General features: G+C 33.3%; 1 protein-coding gene across 17 annotated transcripts in view; it reads left to right on the forward strand.

The window, feature by feature from the left end:
• CNBD1 (cyclic nucleotide binding domain containing 1) overlaps nt 1-22332 on the forward strand; it is a 531845-nt gene that overhangs the window by 446703 nt on the left and 62810 nt on the right. For 16 of the 17 annotated variants that reach the window (XM_038579686.1, XM_038579692.1, XM_038579694.1 and 13 more), the window contains one exon: nt 16462-16521. In XM_038579686.1, the coding sequence (XP_038435614.1) occupies nt 16462-16521 (60 nt within the window). Of the gene's footprint in view, nt 1-7261; nt 7435-16461; nt 16522-22332 lie in introns of those variants that run through there. The other variant, XR_005381188.1, reaches the window with a different exon arrangement.

Raw genomic sequence — 22332 nt, forward strand, 5'->3', positions numbered from 1 at the left:
TTGCTTTAGTAAATTGAACAGCCTACCCACAGATTTGTATATCAATCCAATCAGCCTATGACTTTCTTAAGGCATCATAGTAGGGCTAGAATACTTTCTTATTGAAAACAATAAGACAAGGGAAAGGAACAGTTAATTTTGAAGGTAGAAATTATGAAGCATAGATGGAATGCTTCTATATGAAACATCTTATCTAAGCTTTGAAGAACCAACAGAGTTTTCCAGATATAGATGGTAGGAAGTCTGTATTTTGAGGACCATATGAATCATTAGTAAGGAAAACATAAGGTTGAGATAGAGAAATTCTAATGCATACTTACAGGAGTCTGAGAAGTTACTTGGTGTCATATTTTGTGAGTGACTTGATTTTTATATAGCCAGATCTTTTCCTACCATCACTAAGATTCCACTAAGATTTTTATGTAGGAAGGTATACAGTCCGTATTTCATAAAAATTTCTCATGTGCAAAATAGAGTGAGGATATGAGTAAAGGAAGAGTTTGATATTGGTTATATATCCCAGGTATGCACAGTTCAGTGACTTCCACACATATATATTGAATGATGCAATAAAAATGTAGTTCCCCAGTGATAAAATTCAAATATCATCAGTAAACCTTCATATGACATTGGCCTTTGATATTTTTAGAGGGATATCTATCTATATATACAATCCCAAAGGGTGAAATCAACAAGAGCGCTCCTACTAAGAGTCTTTAGAGTCTGTTGAACTTTTTTTCCTGTTGACCTGACAGAGCTCCAGTTCATTGAACTTCTGGGCACAAAGCAAGGGACATCTGTTCAGTTGAGCTTTTTGTAATTGATAGGTTAATTAAAAATGACTTTTAGCTCTTTGCATTTTGTTTATTTTTCATGATACATATGCCCTGTGGCATTTCGCAATGGGTGCTGTCTTAAAAATCTCAAACTCAAATAAACAAAACAAGCTATTCATTTATTGCTTCCGGACTTAAAGTTGTACATGATGTAAGTCTAAGTGCTTTCTTTCACCTTTATTTGGCCAGAATATTCTGGGATTTCCTCCAGGATAAAGATCAGCTCAGTGCGATTCATGCATCTATTACATCTGGACTATCTCAGTGTTGCTTAGCCAATGTGTACAGAGACAGTGCAAAATCTGCTGTTTTCATAAAGTACAATAGCCTGCTTATATTTTGCAGCCAAAAACACAAGTATATTACCAAAGTCCCTACTTTCTAATGTAGATTCTCAACCATTGTTTTTATTACTCATACTAACATCAATTACAAAATAATCAGGACTATTTTACACTAAGCTAGAAACCACTCAGCATCTCTAAAATGTAAGAGAAAGGAGACCCCCAGTGCTTTTTAATCATTGCTTTTATTTTTTTTAAAGATTTTATTTATTTATTCATAGGAGACAGAGAGACAGGGAGAGGAGGCAGAGATACAGGCAAAGGGGAAACAGCCTCCATGCAGGGAGTCTTACGTGGGACTCAATCCCGGGTGGCCCTGGGCTGAAGGTGGCGCCAAACCACTGGGCCACCAGGGCTGCCCTAATCATAGCTTTGAGAGACATATGATCTTTTGTGAGTAGTGATAGCAAAGCTATAAATAATAACAATAAAACACAGAGCAAAGCAGCAAAGTACTTCCATGAACCCGTCTGAACAGGTACATGAACTGTCGAGTTTTTTTCTGTTTTCTTTTCCAATGTAGCCCCCAATAAAGGAGTTATTAATTTCTGAAAATGCTGAAGGTTGGTGTATGGAGGAACTCAGCTTAAACAGTTATATATTAGACAATAAGGTATTGAAAAAGTAAACTAAAAAAAGGTTGATTATATTTTATAAACAAACATAGATATAGATTTGGGTATAAATGTAGATATAGATATATAGTATTTTCCAAAAGGTTTATACTTTTACACTTCAAGATTACACACAATGCTTAACATTTCAACATGGATAAATACATACTAGGGTCCATGTGACATTTATGGGTAATAATGTACGCCAATCTGAAAAATAATGAAATTTAGCGTTAATAGAAGAACCAACATGGTATGTTCAACGTATAATTCTGTTATACTTCTAACCATTAATATAAAGCAAATCTGAATTTGCTAACTCACTCAATTCTCACTCAAGCTCTGTTTTGTTATAATCAGATATTATAAAAACATAGCTAAATATGGAGTGAATTATTATAGTTAATTTCCCTACAGGTCTAAATATGATAAAACTAGATAATCTGTGGTTATCACAAGCCTTAACCTTTTTTCTAAAGAGATAAATCATACATGTGCCTCATCTTTAATGACAGAAATGAATAATGTCAAAGTACTCATGTAATATACTGCTTCATTCATTTTAAGAAAGAAAAAATAAGGGATCCCTGGGTGGCCCAGCGGTTTGGCGCCTGCCTTTGGCCCGGGGCGCGATCCTGGAGACCCAGGATCGAATCCCACGTCGGGCTCCCTGCATGGAGCCTGCTTCTCCCTCTGCCTGTGTCTCTGCCTCTCTGTCTCTCTCTGTGTGGCTATCATGAATAAATAAATAAAATCTTAAAAAAAAAAAAAGAAAGAAAAAATAATAGCCGAGCTTCCTTTTCCAAATGATACTAGAGACATCTTTTTGATTTTTCATTCTCTTTAATTTTAAATTACTATAGTTGAGTAGCAATAATAATTGACCCAGAACATTTACTCTATGTTTTACATTAAATGACTTAAAGTCTTACAACAATTTTATGAGGTAGCTGCTATTATCATCTCTGTTTTTGAGATAAGGAAATTGAGGCACAAGGAAGTTGAATAAACTTCCCAAGGTCTTCAGGCTCATAAGGCCCATGACTGGAAATTGAACCCACGCTATCTGCTCCAGTGCCCATGCTCCTACTCATTCTATAGACTGTACCTTGAGTAATCTATTTTAGAAATGCCATCTTTCTTTTCTTTCTTTCTTTCTTTCTTTCTTTCTTTTTTTTTTAGAAATGCCATCTTTCATGCTTAAATTTAATACTCTAGAGATTGTAAGCAAAACATTATTAATCCACACTTTTATTTAAATATGGCACTATTCTGTTTTATTTAATCTAGGTTAGGATATATTATCTTTGTGAATTCTTTTTAATGTGTTAACCGTGTGCAATTGACAAGCTTGATTTCCTTTTAGCTTCTTTGTTTACTGCTTATGTGCTAGTACAGTCAAATATGTGTAAATGTTTGTTTTTATCAAATTTTATTGAATGGTTTCAGGATAGTCTTAACTTAAAATCTGTACTGACATCTTTGAAATTCTTTTGTCTATAAAATACCATCCATAGAAAATTTGTAGATAACCAAAACAAATCTGGAACTTAATTCCTACACCATTTAAAATAAAGCCAGTAAAAAAAAAAAAATTCACATCAACTCACTTAAGTGTGAAATAGTGTGCATGCCAATACCCCATCATTGCTCTGATGACTATTGACTACTAAGGCATTCAATATCTCATCTTTTATTAAAGTTTGACAAAATAGTCTTGATAATCTAAGCCTCACTAGCTTTTCAACTTAGTCCTGAATTTATTGAATTTGAAATTTAGTGGACTTAGGCAGACCTAGGGTAACAAATGGTTCCTTGGGGCACAATACATTCAAGATAGTCCATCACACATTCAAATTATGTAAGGTGAATATTATTCGGTTTTCATCATTCTCTTTAAAAGCTAGCAGGGCTCTGGGACCACCATGTAAACTCACTGAATGTTAAATTGCAATTTAAATTCTCTGTTGAAAGAGGTTTGATTCATGTACAAATTACCATTTTATTCCATGTCAACTCATATTTGCAATTACTTTTACTACTTCAATGAAGATACTCAGTTTTATCCATTTTTATGAATCATATACTCTTCTGCTTATTATCTTGTGGCATTCATTCATGTGCCTTATCCTAGATCCAATATTGTAATTATGGCTATATTTTTGGTAATTGACTACTTATCTAGACCTTATCCACTTGACAAAATTGATGATAAATCTTAGAATTGAAGAAAACAAGAATTTCTAAGGCAGTCACAAGTGGATAGTGCTTATTTCGTTAGCAATAAAGAACTTGAGTTAGCAATAAAGCTGTTACTTACCTTGTGATACCTTCTTTTATTTGATATCTTCTTTTATATGATACCTTCTTACATTATTTAATATTTATAATGTTTACACCCTTCATCCCCAACAAGCTTGTACATTTTTAAACTAAGAGGAATATTTTTTTAATTTCAGACATTCCACAATAGCACTTATTCTTTAAGGTAGATAAATAAACATCTTTAAGTGATTGATTGAAAACAAAAATATGTAGTGAATTAATATTTCCATAGTTTACCATAAAGATTGAAACAAATGAAATGTATTGGGGAACCCAGGCCAAATCACCTTTTCCTAATGATTTTCTGTATTATTTAACAAACTTGATACGTTTCTAAAATTAATGACCTTCCCTCTAAGACCAGAATTTCCTTATTTGACAATACATAATCCAGACTCTTTTGTGAACTTTGCTCTCAGGACCTTTCCAGCAATGACAGATGAACACTCAGGAATTTTGTATAATATTGCTCACAGATCACAATCATTCAATAATAATAGATGATTTAGAAAGACATAGATACATTTGGATAACACAACCTCTTATTAATGTCCCCCAATTTAAAACTCATTCATTCATACCATCCATGGCTTATAGGTTAGAGTCCAAGTGACTCAGCTAACATAAGCCCATCCATGATTCAGCCCTTGCTGACCTCTCCAGGGTCCTCTCCTGCCATTTACTCTTCTTTTCTTTATGCTCCACCAATGCCAAATTTCTTTAAACTTCCTAAAAGAACCATCATATTTCACACCTCTGTGCCTTTTCCTATGTTGTATTCTCTTACAAACCTGGTAAGTAAGTTCAAATTTCAAATTCTCTCCATGGGAAACTTCCTCTCTGACCTTTTCCAATGCTGCACACCAACTGGGAAGATTCTTGTCTCCCTTCTTTATTCCATATTGTGTCTGGACCTTGCACATCACTTAATTTCAATTATCGATCATTTAAAATTACTTCTCTGTTCTACTAAAATATAAGCTGCTTAAGTGCAAAAGCAGTGTCTCCCTATTTCTACCTTAACTTCTGTTTAAGTGTTAGCATGAGCTGAACATATCTGATACATCTGTTATATTATAAATATATATTTTATATTTTATAGAGACTGTTACAAATGGTAGAATGCTGTTTCTAAATTTTAAAAATTTAATTGATTTTTGTATTTAGAATTGTCAAAGGATAAACCAGAAAATTCTTGCAAGTGAACTGAATGCCCTAGCTCAAGTAATGCACTTATATTTGACAGGATATCTTTGTAGACCTGTGTTCTTGCTATTAAAATTCCAAGTTGAAAAAAAAAATTCCAAGTTGCATGTTCCTAGAACTTGTCAAGGTTAATGTCTGTCAGTGGTTATCTATAAGGTGGGAAGTGTGGCTGAAGGAAGTGAGAAGATAAGAATTTTTATTTGTATTTCAGATAATTTTGTGCTTTCAAAATCTTTACAATATGATGCATGTATATATTTATTCTATTAAAGAAAGAAAATAAATAGCATATCTGACCAAACATGGTTCAACAAATGTTTAGTCCCTTTCATTAGAAAGAATATTGTAAAAGAATGGGATTTGAAATAATTTGAAGTTGAAAAGTCTTCTTTATATATCGTCTTTAGTATTCTTGACTAGAGATACTACTAACTTTATCCAAAATCTACTAAAAATCCATATATGAAAATCACAGTAAGTATGTTACCCAATGATTTAGATACATGCTTCCATTTTCCAATTAAAATGAATTTGGAAATACAAACAGATATGATCTGAATAAAATATGTTAATATGTTGTTTTACCTTCCATTTCATCTAATGTTCTTTTTAATTCATCTGGAAAATTATATCCACAAACGTTAGTAATTTGTGAAATTCTGCCTCTATTAGTCAATAATTGCTTATTTAAGTATTTCAAGATCACATTTCCAATGTTAATATTTATTTTTGTTTAAATTTCCTCTTAAGTCTTTCAATATACCTTTTTCTCAATTTGATTTTTAAAAACATCTTTGTTTTTTTTATGTTTTTCTGTACCAATATCTTATTCCCAACTCACATTTGAACAATAGTTTAGTTGAGTAAATTACCATGGGTTCAAGATTATTTTATTGCTTCATTGTTCATTGTTGCAGATAAATGGTCTGGAGTCAACCTTGTTTTTCCCTGTGTTATGCTTTTTTCTTAAGTTTCTGTCTGGACTCTCCTTTGTTCTTGAGGTCATTAATTTCTGAACATGTGCCTTTCCCAGTAAAAGTTGTATTTTTTTTGGTCCTGAATCTATAACTCCTCCAGAAGCTTAAGAAAATTTCTTTGTTGTCTACCACTTATTCATTTATTCATTCAGTCAGTCATTCAAAAGTATTTATTAAGTGCCTACTAGATTCAAGACAGTGCTCTGAATATAAGGGTCAGAGTAGGTGGCAAAACAGAGCAAGAGCCTGCAGTCTGATGAAAGAGACTGCAAATAAAAGCATAAATAAATAATTTGACTGTAATCAGCATTGTAGGAATGAATATGGTAGAGCTGGAGCAAGATGAAGTGCCCCAGATTAGTTTGGAGGAGTATCTTATAAAGCATAAACAGGAAAGCCTTACGGATATACTGACATTTGAGCAGAGATCTTAAGGAATGAGTCAAACATTTATTTTATGGATGTGTGTCCCAGACAGAGGGAACAAACATATCCAAAGGTTCAATTCTTATTTGAGTTGAAAACATGGAAAACAAGTGCAAGGAATATAAAGAAGGCCGGAGTAGCTGGAATGGAATAAGCAAGGATGAACAAAAGGAGATGAGTTCCGAAAAGTAGTTGTGGCATCTGAACACTAAAGCTCTCATATTATAAAAGGCTCTAATCTCTGTTATCCCTTCTGGCACTTGTGAAATGAATCCTAAATATCCTAGATTTTTCTTCATTTTTCTAACCTTTTTCATTTTTTCCATTTTGATTCCTTTGTACTTTTTACTGTATTAAGATAAAACCCTCATTCAATCTTACAGTTTACCAGTGAATCATCACTTCTATTTTACTGTTCATCTGATGCAGGAAATTTATATGCATAAATATATATATGTTTTGTAATTTCCAGGAATGTGATATAATATTAAATATATCTATTATGGTCTTTGAACTTATGCCTATATTTGTAGATAAGATTCTGCATCAAGTAGTCGCAATGCTCATCTTCAACCCAGTGTGAACTCTATACAAAACCAAGATTCAGATTCTACTTAAGCCTTAGCTTTGTTGGACCATGTGGGCAGCGGGGGAGATTACTGAGTTTACCAGTGATGTGCAGCTTGGCTCTTGATTCCTTCAGCGGGTATGTGTATGGGACTAATAGCAGCAGGCCTGTGTGTAAAGCTCTGATAATACTACTCTGTTTTTCTGACCAAAACCTACATTGGCCTCATCATTTACCATTCTAATTGTGGAATTACTTAACTTTATTCTGAGGACTTACACTGAAGTCAGCCACTCTGATGAAGAAATATTCAAAGAGGCCACTTAGTATATGCATTAACTAGCTTGTCTCTCAAGCAAATAAATATTTCTTCTGTAGGAAAGTTTTTTGTTTCTTTTTTTAAAAAATATATCTAACATTTATGTAGGTGGGATTACTATTGTCTTTGCCAGACCCCTTGAGTTTTCTATTTTATACAGTATCTTACTGGTCATTTGGTTCTCTTTTTCAACATTGCTGTGCATTTGATTTTCTTTTAAAGATTTTATTTATTTATTTATTCATGAGAGACAGAGAGAGAGAGAGAGAGAGGCAGAGACACAGGCAGAGGGAGAAGCAGTCTCCATGCAGGGAGCCCGACATGGGACTCGATCGCAGGACTCCGGGCCGGGAGTCCTGAGCCGAAGGCAGGTGCTGAACTGCTGAGCCACCCAGGGATCCCCTGCATTTGATTTTACCTTAGTATTTTTCTTTCACCTCACTGGAATTTGAGTATGGATAAATGGTCAATACTTGTGTCTTCCAGCCATGTCCAATTGGATGTATCCTACTGGATATTTACCTGATGTAAATATTACATACTCTCTCCAGCATAATGTTCATAAACAATAGATATTAAGTACAAATTATGCAGGAACATTTATGTACTTGAGAAAGCTTTCCTCTAGACATAATTCTGAGTGGAGATATACACTTGGCATTTTTAAAATCAGAAGTATTAATATAAAATTAAAGGGTAAATATTGACATCTTACACTTTTCTCTATTTTTGCAGTTTATAGATATTCATTTCTTCCATTTTCATTTTTGTGGTTTCTAATAGAATGAAGCAAATAAACTTATTTTTCTTCACAACAGTGAAATACTAACTAAATATATTGGTTTCTGAAAAATAATGGAATCTAATACCAGGTCCCCCAAACAACTATTTACTTGATAAATAGATTTTTTTCAGAATCTACAAGAATATTTTCCAAATCCACCCCCCCATTTTCAAATATTAAGTAGATTTAATTCTCAGAATAACAAAGTTCTTGAATAAGTCAACTCAAAGATTTTTATCTCTTATTACTTTGACCATTTTACTGTAAAAAAGGATACTTATGCATAAATTAGTGTAACATATTTTACTATCAAAAGAAACTTCTGATAATTCAAATCCTAATAAAAATTTTGTTCTAGAACTACACATTTTTCTCCTGAGAAGTTGGGTTACCATGTCAAATTTCCTGAGATAACAAAACTATCATTTTTCCAAAAAAATAAATACAAGTAACAGTACGAAGAGAAATCTGAAGTTCAAGGATTTCATTACTGGAATGTGTTATTTTTACTACATACTTTTATGTTAAAAATGATATCACAAATGCCAAGTGTGTTGCTTCTCATCTTAGACATCTTTTTCTGGCTAGGCATACCCATAGGCCTTCTGAAAAGGAAGCCAACAATTTAAATGGAAATATTAAAGAACTGGTATAAAGAGAGATGCTCAGAATAGAGAAAAGAAGAGGGATTGATTGCATTGAATTCATCATTATTTAAAAATATGTAGAACATAAATGTATTTATTATCTCAGATCATAAAGCAAAGATTAATGGTTGGAGAAGTCATAAGGAATTTTATTTTAAGTCAGTATGAGATAGCCTTTTATAAAAACCTATATACTCAACAGTGGGTCTTGTTCATCTGAGAAGTAGTAAACCTCCAGTTTTTGGAAGTGTGGAGGATAAGATTGGGATGCCTTTTGTCAAGAAAATTATAGAGGAAATTCCAGGACTATGGAATTTAAACATTTATTTTAAATATAATTTAAATATGTCTAAGGTTCTGTTTCAAAGGCTTTATAATCTTTTCCTAAATATTGTTTTAACAAATACCAGGTCAAAAGTTATATGTCTTTGATTCAGGTTAGATTAATTCTTTAGAAAGCTAGTTGCTGTTTTGCTTTTGGTAAACAACAGATTTTGTTTTACTTCGTTAAGTAATCTCATTTATTAGCAATATTCTAAATGAATTTCTTTCTAAAATTACAAAAATAGTAGAATATAATTTGATTATTATTTATGTTATTTTAAACTGTTCAGTGGTGTTACTTGGTTACTTGGTTTAATCTGTTCAGTGGTGTTGCTTTCTTGGAACATAAATATGATGTTTACATTATAAGAATCTGGGGATCCCTGGGTGGCGCAGCCGTTTGGCGCCTGCCTTTGGCCCAGGGCGTGATCCTGGAGACCCGGGATCGAATCCCATGTCGGGCTCCCAGTGCATGGAGCCTGCTTCTCCCTCTGCCTGTGTCTCTGCCTCTCTCTCTCTCTCTCTCTCTCTGTATGACTATCACAAATAAAAAAAAAAAATTAAAAAAAAAAAAAAAGGAATCTGGGATGCCTGGGTGGCTCAGTGGCTGAGTGTCTGCCTTCGGTTCAGGGCGTGAACCTAGTCTGGGGATCGAGTCTTGCATCAGGCTCCCTGTAAGGAGCCTGCTTCTCTTTCTGCCTATGTCTCTGCCTTCTCTCTGTGTCTCTCATGAATAAATAAATAAAATCTCTGGGAAACGAACTAGGGGCGGTGGAAGGGGAGGTGGGCGGGGGGTGGGGGTGACTGGGTGACGGGCACTGAGGTGAGCACTTGACGGGATGAGCACTGAATGTTAGTCTATATGTTGGCAAATTGAACACCAATAAAAATAAATTTATAATAAAAAAATAAAATCATAAATAAATAAATAATCTAATCCTTCCATGATTAAATTTTACCAAACAATTATTGTGAATTTTATTTTATTTTATTTTTTTTTTATTGTGAATTTTAAAGACTGCATATACAATAGTTAGCAATTATTTTCTTTCTTTTACCCAAGGTGCATTTTTTGGTAAAGCTGATAGGTTTGAGAGCTTAAGTGCATGGTTAGGACACTTTAAATAGAAAGGAGTAAAAGGGGTTAGTAATATTTGTTACCTACATATAGAATCTTTAATATCTTCAGCTACAGATTATCTCATAGGTCTCCATTTCTAATAGCACCGAAATTGAGTGGTTCCTTATGGGTTATTTAAATAAGAATCAGAGAATAAATAAATAAATAAATAAATAAATAAGAATCAGAGAAAATGCACACTATCTAGAAATGCCTTATGTAAATAACTCCTTATAGCAAAATACAAACAAATCTATTACAACATATTAACTGCCAGAGAAAAAAAGACATTTGTCACTTTAAAAATCTCTATATTGATTAGGATTTTTCTATTATTTTTCCATGCTTTTTTGTGAAATCAACCATAAACTATCCTTGTAGTTGACAAAGACCTAAAAATAATGTTATGACAGAAATTAGCTAGCTGCTCACCAAATCTTTACACTTTCTTCCTGAACACACAGCTAGAATGCATTTTTCAGATTTCCTTGTAGTTTCCATATTCTTCCACTCATGAACCTTATTCTCCACCCTCCCTTGTTTGAATCTGGATGTAGATGATCCAGAGAAGGACTCTGAGGCCTCTAGAATTGAGAAACAACAGAAAGAGCCTGGGTCCCTGAATATCTATGCAAAGCAGTACCATCACCCATCCCTACCAACCTGCATTGGAATATGACAGGAGCAAGAAATAAAGTGTAGTTTGTGGGTTGTGTCCGTGGAACTTTATGAGAAAGTATCATCAATCTTATCACTAAAGATATAAAATACCTATTTCAGTGTAACTTTGCTCTGTTTATTTTTATTTTTTTAAAGCTATTTATCTTAGAGAGACAGAGACCACACAGGAGAAGGGGCAAAAGGAGAAGGAGATAGAAACTTAGGCAGATTCCTTAATGAGCTGGGGGCCCAAAGTGGGGTGGATCTCACAACCCAGAGATCACGACCTGAGTCAAAACCAAGAGTTGATCACTTAACTGACTATGCCACCCTTATTTTTTTAAGGGTATTTATCTTTAGATAATCTGAGAGTTCTTCAGTAAGAACAACCAAATGTGTCATTCATCTATGTAATTTTTGGCTTCTGAGCTATAATGGGAAATGTACAATTTATTTAATTAAGTAATTAATTAAAAACCCAGGAACCAATCAAATGAAATTAAAAGTAGCAGATAAATACAAGGAGGGCAGTGGATTATCAACCTTAGATACTCCCCAGGTTAAATTATATTTGCAATAGGCAATAAAGGTACAATAATAGTAACGTAATCATAAAACTCACTTATTCTATCAGTGAGGCAACATGCTCTGGGGTTACCAAGAAAGACAGGGTAGCTTGGACAGATGACAGTAGTAGTAAGCACACCTGATGATTCTACTAGTGAGTTCTATGTGCAAAGCTACCTGGATAATAGTTAATAATTTCCAGGTTATACTAGACTTTCAAAAATATTTAATTTTTAAATTTAAATTAAAACCAGTGGTGGGCAGCCTGGGGGCTCAGCACGTTAGTGCCGCCTTCAGCCCAGGGCCTGATCCTGGAGACCTGGGATCAAGTCCCATGTCAGGCTCCCTGCATGGAGCCTGCTTCTCCCTCTGCCTGTGTCTCTGCCTCTCTCTCTCTCTCTCTCTCTTTCTCTCATGAATAATAAATGAATAATCTTATAAATAAATAAATAAATAAATAAATAAATAAATAAATAAATAAATAAATCCAGTTGCACATGTGTCAAATAATGTGACATCAGGCTTTATACATTTCCTTGCTAGAAAAAGGATGAGAGGGAAAGGTATTGAGGGAAAAGTGATAAGAGAGAGCGATAAAACGAGAAGGATTAAAAAAAAGTTAAAGAAATTTGTAAAAACAAAAATTTGGGATTCTAGATTTAAAAACTTCTAATAATAAAGCTGTGTTAAAGAGATTATAGTATATATTCTAAATATTTATTATCATTATTGTGTATATACATACATTTAATTCTAAATGTAGTAGAAAATTAAAAATAATTAAGCATTACCCGAAATGGATTCCTAACAGAATAGAATAATATGTTGACCATATATGAAATAATGCATTCTAAATTGTAAAAGGATTTAGAAGATGGAAAATATACTTTCTGTCAGGTGTTGAGAGACAAAATGTGCTTTCTTTATCATTGGTTCAGGAAACAACTAATTTACTTGTCTCATAAGTACATCTCAACTTTGCTAGTGATTCAGGATATATCTTTTTGTTTTTTGGATCTGTGAAAATGTGTTTTACTTTATATTTATAAAACAATTTCTTCATGACTAGAAACAAATTGTAAGAAACAGTTAAATAGTCAAGTCATTTAAATAATTTAGGACTATCACAAATATGTAAAAAATAGTTTTTAAGTTAAACAGTTACGTTTAAGTTATTTGCCTGCACTTACAATGGAATCATTAGATATGTGTCAAAATGTAAGATCTGAAACAAATAGCTGAGTTGTGAATAGTGTCAGCTGATTTTTTTCACTATTAGCTTATTCTGAATTTTGTGTATAACCTATGTATGCATATGTACATACACAAATATATGAGCATATGTATTATGTGTATATGTAGGAGTATAGGTAGAGAGTATATATGTAGGAGAGCTTCCTCTTGCCATTTCTTTCTCTTCCTGTACAATTTAGTTCTGAAGCCATAATAGGGGGCAGTTCCAGCAAGGGAGGGTGGTCTCCAGAACAGGATGTGGAGGCCTTTGCAGGACCTGATGACATCTCCCTAGTAGGGTTGCGTGGCATGGGACATTGGAGCCTGAGAGGGTGGCTGGGGGCATCCAGATAGAGGGACAGTAGAAACAGAGTGTCTGAGCATGCTCAGAGTAAGGATGAAGGGGTAGGGTTCAGTGCTCAGTATGTTACCCTGAGTAATTTGAGATGGTGGCTGCTTGGGAGGGCTGCCCCATGCAGGGCATAAGAGCATAAGAAAACTAAGTACAGGTTCTCTCAGAAAGTTCCAGAAACTCTGCACAAGATTTTGTAGTTTAGCAGGGTAAGGAGGGTACCTGCATATGGTGCTACCAAGGACTGGTATTGGTGCCTGAACAGGATAAGGACATTCACTTGGAAGGGGGACAGGTTCACTGAGAAGACACTGAGAATATGACATTTAAGTACACTAGAAATGAATTATAAAGAAAGCCACATGAATTTGGGCAAACGAGACTAAGAATTTATTTGAATAGTGCAGATAAATTATCTTTGTGTGCTATAGTCTTCTACTGTGTTATTTTACAGAGAAATAGTATGAAAGTAATAACACTTATTATAGTTTAAAAATCTAATGAATCATTACTATTATTTCAAAAGAAAAATAGTGTCGGCAGCAGGGTAGAGATGGAATGTGGGAGGATATCATTATCTAGTACATGAACAAAATCCTACTCTTATAAAAAAAAATAGACGATGCTACCAGGAAATCTTTACATGCACTGGTCAACATTTCTTACACATAGAGAGGATCTAGTGTTTCCACTCCCCGTATATGTTTAGTGTGTCACCCTGGACATTGGCTAATGTTGAACATCTGTTTTTTTGTTTTCATTGAAAGATGTCTCATTTGGACTGCCAAACAGAGAATGGGGTCATTAGTTATCCTACAGTGTGAAGTTCTCCAGCAGATTATCCTCGTATGAGGGAAATAATAGGAAAGCGATAGCCACTACATTTAATCCTAAAGTTTGCTTTACACTGGGAGTCAGTACAGGCATGATTCCAAAAGTGATTGCCAAACTATCATAAATCTTCAACTAAAAACACAAGTAGTTTTATACAGCATTTATCACCGGGGAATCACAGTAAACTGCTATTATCTGAATACGAAAGTAAAAAGCAAAAGTAACAAAAAATATATGTCAGTGTCTGCTGAATTACCAAGGTTTGAATTATATTAAGTGTAGGTTGCATTCATACATGTTTGCTGAAATGAGTAATCAATGTGACTTATTCTCTATTACATTGTTTATTGGATTATTTTATTAACTGTGACATATTGTCCATCATGTTGAATAACTGGAAACTTACTATTTTATGTGAAATATCATATTCCAGAAGAGAAATAAGTTGCTGTATATTTTATCTTTAATATTTTTATATGTGATATAATGTATAAAACTAAAGTCATTATCATTTGGAAGTCATTATCATTTGGAATTTTTTTTTTTTTTGCTATACATAGGCCACAAGGTACTATTACAGGATTTTTTTTTAATTTTTATTTATTTATTTATGATAGTCACACAGAGAAAGAGAGAGAGGCAGAGACATAGGCAGAGGGAGAAGCAGGCTCCATGCACCAGGAGCCCGACGTGATTCGATCCCGGGTCTCCAGGATCACGCCCTGGGCCAAAGGCAGGCGCTAAACCGCTGTGCCACCCGGGGATCCCCTATTACAGGTTTTGATATGAACAGCTCAAATGTTAAGTGGTGCTCTCTTTTTTTTCTACTTAAATCTGTTTTTTATTCATGTGTTTGTGCCCTTCTAAATTATGTAAAATATAATAGAAGAGCAATCATGTCCTTCTAAAATGTGAAAATATCCTTTTGCATTTGATAACAAGAATCTTCCTATTAGTAAAAATAGCTCTTAATAGTTGTTATTGATAGACTGTTATTAAAATAGTCACTAGTTTTTAATTTTTAGGTACATTTTATATAAACATTCAACATAAATGTAGACCTACATTCACTCACTGTGTTCATAATTTGAATTAAAAGCAATTAAATAAACCCTCGTGTGTTTGCAAAAAAAAGAATAAATAAATAAATAAATAAATAAATAAATAAATAAATAATAAAAGCAATTAAAAACAAAAATGAACTGGTGCAGCCACTCTGGAAAACTGTGTGGAGGTTCCTCAAAGAGTTAAAATTAGATCTGCCCTACGACCCAGCAATTGCACTGCTGGGGATTTACCCCAAAGATACAGATGCAGTGAAACGCCGGGACACCTGCACCCCGATGTTTCTAGCAGCAATGTCCACAATAGCCAAACTGTGGAAGGAGCCTCGGTGTCCATCGAAAGATGAATGGATAAAGAAGATGTGGTCTATGTATACAATGGAATATTCCTCAGCCATTAGAAACGACAAATACCCACGATTTGCCTCGACGTGGATGGAACTGGAGGGTATTATGCTGAGTGAAATAAGTCAATTGGAGAAGGACAAACATTATATGGTCTCATTCATTTCGGGAATATAAAAAATAGTGACAGGGAATAAAGGGGAAAGGAGAGAAAATGAGCAGGAGATATCAGAGAGGGAGACAGAACATGAGAGACTCCTAACTGTGGGAAACGAACTAGGGGTGGTAGAAAGGGAGGTGAGTGGGTGGTGGGGGTGACTGGGTGACGGGTACTGAGGAGGGCACTTGATGGGATGAGCACTGGGTGTTATGCTATATGTCAGCAAATTGAACACCAATAAAAAAATGATCATATACACAGAAGAAATGGAATAATAATTTCAATGTGATGTAGCACTGCAGAAATCATGTTGAGCAAATCTTTATTTTAAAAATTTGGAACCATTCTAATTTCATCCTTCTGTTTCTTAGTTGTTTTCTAATTTATAAAATGGAAGTGTTATGAAGATAAAGAATACCTGGAAAGCCTGTGTATGTGTGTGACTTTATATGAATATAAGTTATGTATGTACTTGATAATTATCCATTATAAGCTACCAATAGAATTTTATTTCAAAACCCTGTTTGTCCTGAAAATCTGACTCTGTCTTCATATCTGATGTTTTGCTCAAATTATTCCATCTCTTTTTGTTGTGTGCCTGTTCAACATCTCTGCCATTGTTTCCTAGCTGCCCACAGTTATACATGTTCAAGGTTTGCCTTGATTTTAAATCTAGTAGTTTGAATCACAGTAGAGAATACCAAATAACTGAAAAAGTATAGCTCATTTCATCAATCTAATCTTGTTTTCTTATAGGAGGATGTCAAAAGTGAATATTTGCAAAGGGAACAAAAGAAAGATTGGAAAAATTTCAAGGTATAGTACTATATATTGCAACAAAATGTAAAATAACTAATCATTCCTTCCTTCTTGTAGCCCATATCAAATTAGTGATATCTTTTTCAGAGAGGATGAATATTAGGGAAAGTAAGTATAATAAGTTGATATTAAAGAAAACAGTTCTACTGAAAAAATTGTTGAATTTTTTATAGCTTAATATTATCTTATAAGAAACATATAAAATAAATTTGTAGTAACTCTAACTTTTCCCCCAAATTTAGAGGGAAGAATATGCATTGAATTCCAATTGTGTGCTAAGAAATTTATAAATGCTCTATCATTTAACCTCCTTAACTACAATTATTGTTTTTCTTATTTCATGGCAGAATAATCTAAGGACTTGGAGATTAAGAATTTGTTCAAATGACACAGAAAGCTAGTATAACTGCCAGTAATACAACTTAGGTTTGCCCAATTCCAGAAGCAATGAGTTATTTTTAATTTTATGGTTCTTTCCATGAGAGCTTTAGCATGAAGTTGGCAAGTGAGGATAAAACTATCTTTATTTTGTAATATATATGCCAAAAGAAAAATTAGTGACTATGGTGATTTTCACACTGCTATGGAATTAATCTCAATTTTTGGCACTTGAAAATTTGACTTCCAGAGTCATTATTATTATCACCATCATCATCACCACTATCCCCACCATCACTTATCCAACAGTGAGTGAAACCCTTTAAGTATCTCATTTGTGTTACTCTTTGAGTTTAGAAACAAACAAAAAAAAAGGATAACTCTGGAGACTATGGGACAGCTAAGACACATAATCGCCAATATTCATATATTGAAAATTTTAAAATACAATGTAAGGAAATAAAGACAAATGTTACATTTTAAGGTAACAAACTGTCTTTATTTTTCTGGCTAACATGATGATTAATATGGTATGAGACACCACATAATTAATAGAAAATAAAAATAACAGGCAGAAATTTTAAATAGGGCATTTTATTTTAAAAAAATCCCAGTGCTGTGTAATTTAATCTCTTTTTAACTTATTTTATTTAAATTCAATTATTAACATTTAGTGTATTATTGGTTTTAGATGTAGAGTTCAGTAATTTCTCAGTTGCATATAACATCCAGTGCTCCTCACATCACGTGCCCTCCTGATTGCCCATCATCCAGTTACCCCACCCCTCCTAATTTAATCTCTTTAACTACAATTATTGTTTTTCTTAAATTATGGAAATAAATAAATAGAAACAATGTTATAGATTTTCAAGCAGCTCAATATTAGGCTCTGACTCTAGGATACCATAGGTAAACACTGCACGACTATTATGTGACCTTAAGCCCAATTATGTATTTCTCCTTTATATTGTAGGCAAGTAGGGTAGGATGGGAACACTGACCCATTCAGTAAGAACAAGTATGTCAGAAAAACTTTCCAAATATTTATTTCTATTAAGAGAACAGTGAAACAAAGAATGGGATGAATTCCCACATCAAAACACTACTTCCTATAGCCATCTGCAATGATGAAGGCTTTGGCAGAGTGACAGTTTGCTCTTGCCTTGAAAAATCTCCTGTTTGTGTTCTTGATAAGTTAGCTCTTATGAGTTTGTCCATATTATCAGTTAGTGAGCACTGGTTTAGCTCTCACCAAGATTTGCATTGTTCCAAATATTATAACTTACTAAAGATTAAATATTTTTCCTTTTAACTTCAGGTTCTTTTCATAATAAAATCTGATCATTTCTTTAATCCTATACCCCAAAATAAATAAATATTTAATACTTGCCCATTATTCCCTTAAGAAATCCAAATCTGTTTTTAAAAATTTGCATGTGATTTTTTAAGAACTTTGCCTCTATCAAAATCTTCTGCCCTAGTGAATTTATTTCAATTCCCTAAAAGGCCATTCTCTGTATTGTCTGAAACACCTTCACCCTTACTGATTTGTAACTGATTATTGTCAGTTTCTTCACTAGACTGTAGTTTCAAGAAGGGAGAGATATTGAAAAGCATGATGCCTATTACCCGATGAAAACTCAACAATTATGAAGAATGAATGAATAACAAACATGTACCAGAGAAGCTATTCTTTCTTTAATGATTCCCTGTGGTCAAACACTCTTTGGCCACATATTTAGTAAATGATTCATGGACTTCTAGTTGGATGTATAAGACTCACAGATTTATTAAAGTTATTGCAGGAACAATTTATCCACAAAGCAATCCACAGAGTTGTACCTGAAGTTTGTTGCTCTTGTCCCAGATTCTAAAATCTAGATTGTCTGCCAACTATGCAAATGTATCTGCAACAGGAATTCTTGTTTAAAAATGTCCTGTTACCTATCATTTGATTATTGGTCCTACCAGGATGTCTGTTCTCAGCCAAGGAATTGTCATGGAACTCAACCTGGATTTCCTTTCTTCCTGTAATGTATATAGCAAAGAATCCTGAAACACCCAATCATTTTTTTTTTAAATTTCATGAGAGTGAACACATCAGATTTCATAGTCGATAGGTATTACACATACACTAATAAGGGATTGTGAGCTTTCTAGGCCAGCAGCCACAAGAAGTATGGGTGTTCTATAGAAATTTTCTGATCGAAAATAAAATATAGATATTTTCTGATTCATAAAAACTGGAACTAAAAATCAATTGGAAAGAGGATGGAAAAATACATTGTTGCACACAAGGGTGTGTTAATCAGGGCTTAACAAACTACTCCCCTCTCCCCAAACAAAACAGACCAAATCAATAACCTTTGACTTGTAACATTTGCCAGTTTTCATGGTGTAGATATCCCCATCATTGCCAATTTCAAGTCCCCAATGTGATGTCACTATAAGTACAGTTGGGAGAGATGCACGCAATTGGCTCTCGTGGAATATGAACTGGCCCCAGAAAACTAGTGATTCTTGGTGTCTGTGAGATTATGCATTTATACAAACCTGATTTAACAACTAGGCCAAGAAAAAAAATGTGGCTTTTAATTTTAAAATTTACAGAGAATAATGGAAGAGATGAGGAAATAGGGAGCCATTCCACCAAAACTGGTTGGAGGGCTGGAATCAGGAAGGATGAGGTAGCCCCTTAACACTATAATGGAAGACTAAGTAAGAAGTAAAAATTTGAGGGGAAATAATCATTTTTCAGTATTAACTAACAACCAAAAAAAAATTCTGGATTTGCCATATATTCTTTCTGGTTCTCTCTGTTAACTTTTTAACAAAAAATGTTTAGCATCAGGGCTTATTTATATTGTTCATTTTGACAATATATTCCAGGCAGACAATATGCCACTTGATATCCCTGCCATTCAGGTGTATAGTTAAACGTCTTCACTATTCTGAGCAAATTTGAACTCCTCCAACAAGCATTCAGCTTTTTGTGCTTAATTTTCCCTCCCAGTAGTTTCTCCCTTCTGACCATTCTATTCAGTTTAGTTTTCTTACTCTTCTAGCACAAATTCTATTTTGGCTTTGTTTTTGTGTTTTCCTCTCCCTCTTCTTAAACAGATTAAGATTCTGGTCCTCCTTCAGTCACAACACCCACCACTCTCAATTAGACATTCCTGACTGCCCCTATCTCCATAAAAAAGACCGGTAGTCTTTTTTTATGGTCTGTAATTTACAGTTATATACTTGGCTATATACTGAACTATTATTTCCTAAATGTTTTCTACATGTGTCTCCTTCTCTTTTTTTAAAGTATATTTTAAGGTACTTGCAAATAGATACCATTCAAAGCAGAATAGTGTTAGACACATAAGGAAACTTAATATTAACTGAAATATAGAACTAGGAAAGAGTAGTTTGATTAATAAACACTTTTCTAATGCCTGTATCAGATTTTATTTTCATACTCTAAAATATTTTAATCCCTTTAATGGTTTTAACTAAAAAATGACATTAAAATAATAGTTGCAATCTATATATTTCACTCAAATTTATTCTCTGGTACTTATTTTTGTTTTTGCTTTTTAGTTCATCTATTCATTTGGAATAAAATAATTTTATTTTTTGTAGTTTCAAGTTTTTATTTAAATTCCAGTTAATAAATGGAATACAATAATTTTAAAAATTATGAATCAGAGTGAAATTGTGAGTCAGAATAGAAATCCATTTTAACATAAAAAATAACTGAAGCAAATAGAAACACTGCAAAAAATTTAAATGAAATCACATTTCAAAATATCTGAAGTAATCACTCTATATTAATTTTAAAACCTTATTTAGAAACTTTTAATGTTAATATGTTAAATAAAAATGCAAATTATGGACTCAGCTCTGGTCTATAATTATAATTTTCATAGGTTAAGTGGTTTTATGAAGTTTGCAAAAGAGGTCCATGGTCAGAGACTGATAGACTAATTTTAATCGACATATTAAATGATTAAGGTTTGTTAGTTTTTAAAGTTTATTTTAATTAGTCTTTATACCTCAACATCTTGAGTTAATCTAAGAATATTAACTGCTTATTACTTCAGAGAAAAGTAAAACTGACACATATACTGCATGCATATCTCCAAATTGTGCTGAAAAAGCACAGCTCAAAAAAACAACAAAAAATAACTCCACTAAAATACTCACAGAAAAAAAAAAAAAATTCTTACTCTCCTAGGTTATAGCCAATACAAATTATTTCTTGTTCTGAAATCCAGAGCCAAAAACACATAATTCCATGGGGCAAAAAAAAAAAAAAAAAAAAAAAAAAAAAAAAAAAAACAATTTAAAGTAAATATAAATGTCCAAATGCACTAGCTACATATATATTTTTTTATTGTTGACACATGTTTAAATCAGCATTCATACCTGTTCTTTGGCACTAATAATCATGCCTCTACTATATCCCTTCAAGTGAAATTAAATACCACTTAGTCATCTCTTCTTTAGGCCATATTTGATTAGTTCCCTCAGTTCCTCTCATAAATTCTATTTTCCTTTTTTTAAGATTGTTTTTTTGCTCTCTTCTGGACCCTCAATGATTAACATAAGACCACTAAATTAAATTTCACTTCTTATGCTTAAGTCTGTATGTACCAAGTTATTATATTAATTGACCTGATGCCTCAGGCTAGTCTTCATGAAATGGAATATATTATTGAGAAGTAAAAATCTTTTTCTCATTCTGCCAGCTATTGGTTGATCTTTTTGTCCTAAAATTCATATTTGCTTATCTTCCCATTGGGATTAGTATGACAAGAAATATTAATTATTAATCTGTAACATGTATCTACAGGTTTTAAATGGAGACGTCAAGCTTTTTTCTTTTTCTTTTCTATTTTTTTCATCTCTCTCACTCCCATTTCTCTTTGAGAACATTGTCTCATTATTTGAAATTCTCCTGTTTATGTAGTCTAGATTTTAAGTACCTTGAAGATAAGGTCTCTTGTTTACAGATATGTGTCCAGAACTAAGTACAGACATGATACATAGACCTTCAGTAAGCATTAGTTAAATGATAAAAGTGAATGAATATCGGGATGTCTGGGTGGCTCAGTGGTTGAGCGTCTACTTTCTGCTCATGATATGATCACAGGGTGCTGGGATTGAGTCCCACATCGGGCTCCCCGCAGGAGGCCTGCTTTTCCCTCTACCTGTATCTCTGCCTCTCTGTGTGTCTCTTATGAATAAATAAATAAAAATCTTTACAAAACAAAGAATAAATATCCAGATAATTCTAACAACTCATTATCTTCTGAAATGTAAAAAAATAAGAAGAAAATAATCAATTTGCTAATATTTATTGAGCACTACTGTGTGACTGGCTAAGTAATTGGGAATTAATGTAAATGAAATTGTCCCTGCTTTTATGGACCATCTGGA

The sequence above is a fragment of the Canis lupus genome, chromosome 29, assembly GCF_011100685.1.
Source record: "Canis lupus familiaris isolate Mischka breed German Shepherd chromosome 29, alternate assembly UU_Cfam_GSD_1.0, whole genome shotgun sequence".
NCBI lineage: Eukaryota > Metazoa > Chordata > Mammalia > Carnivora > Canidae > Canis > Canis lupus.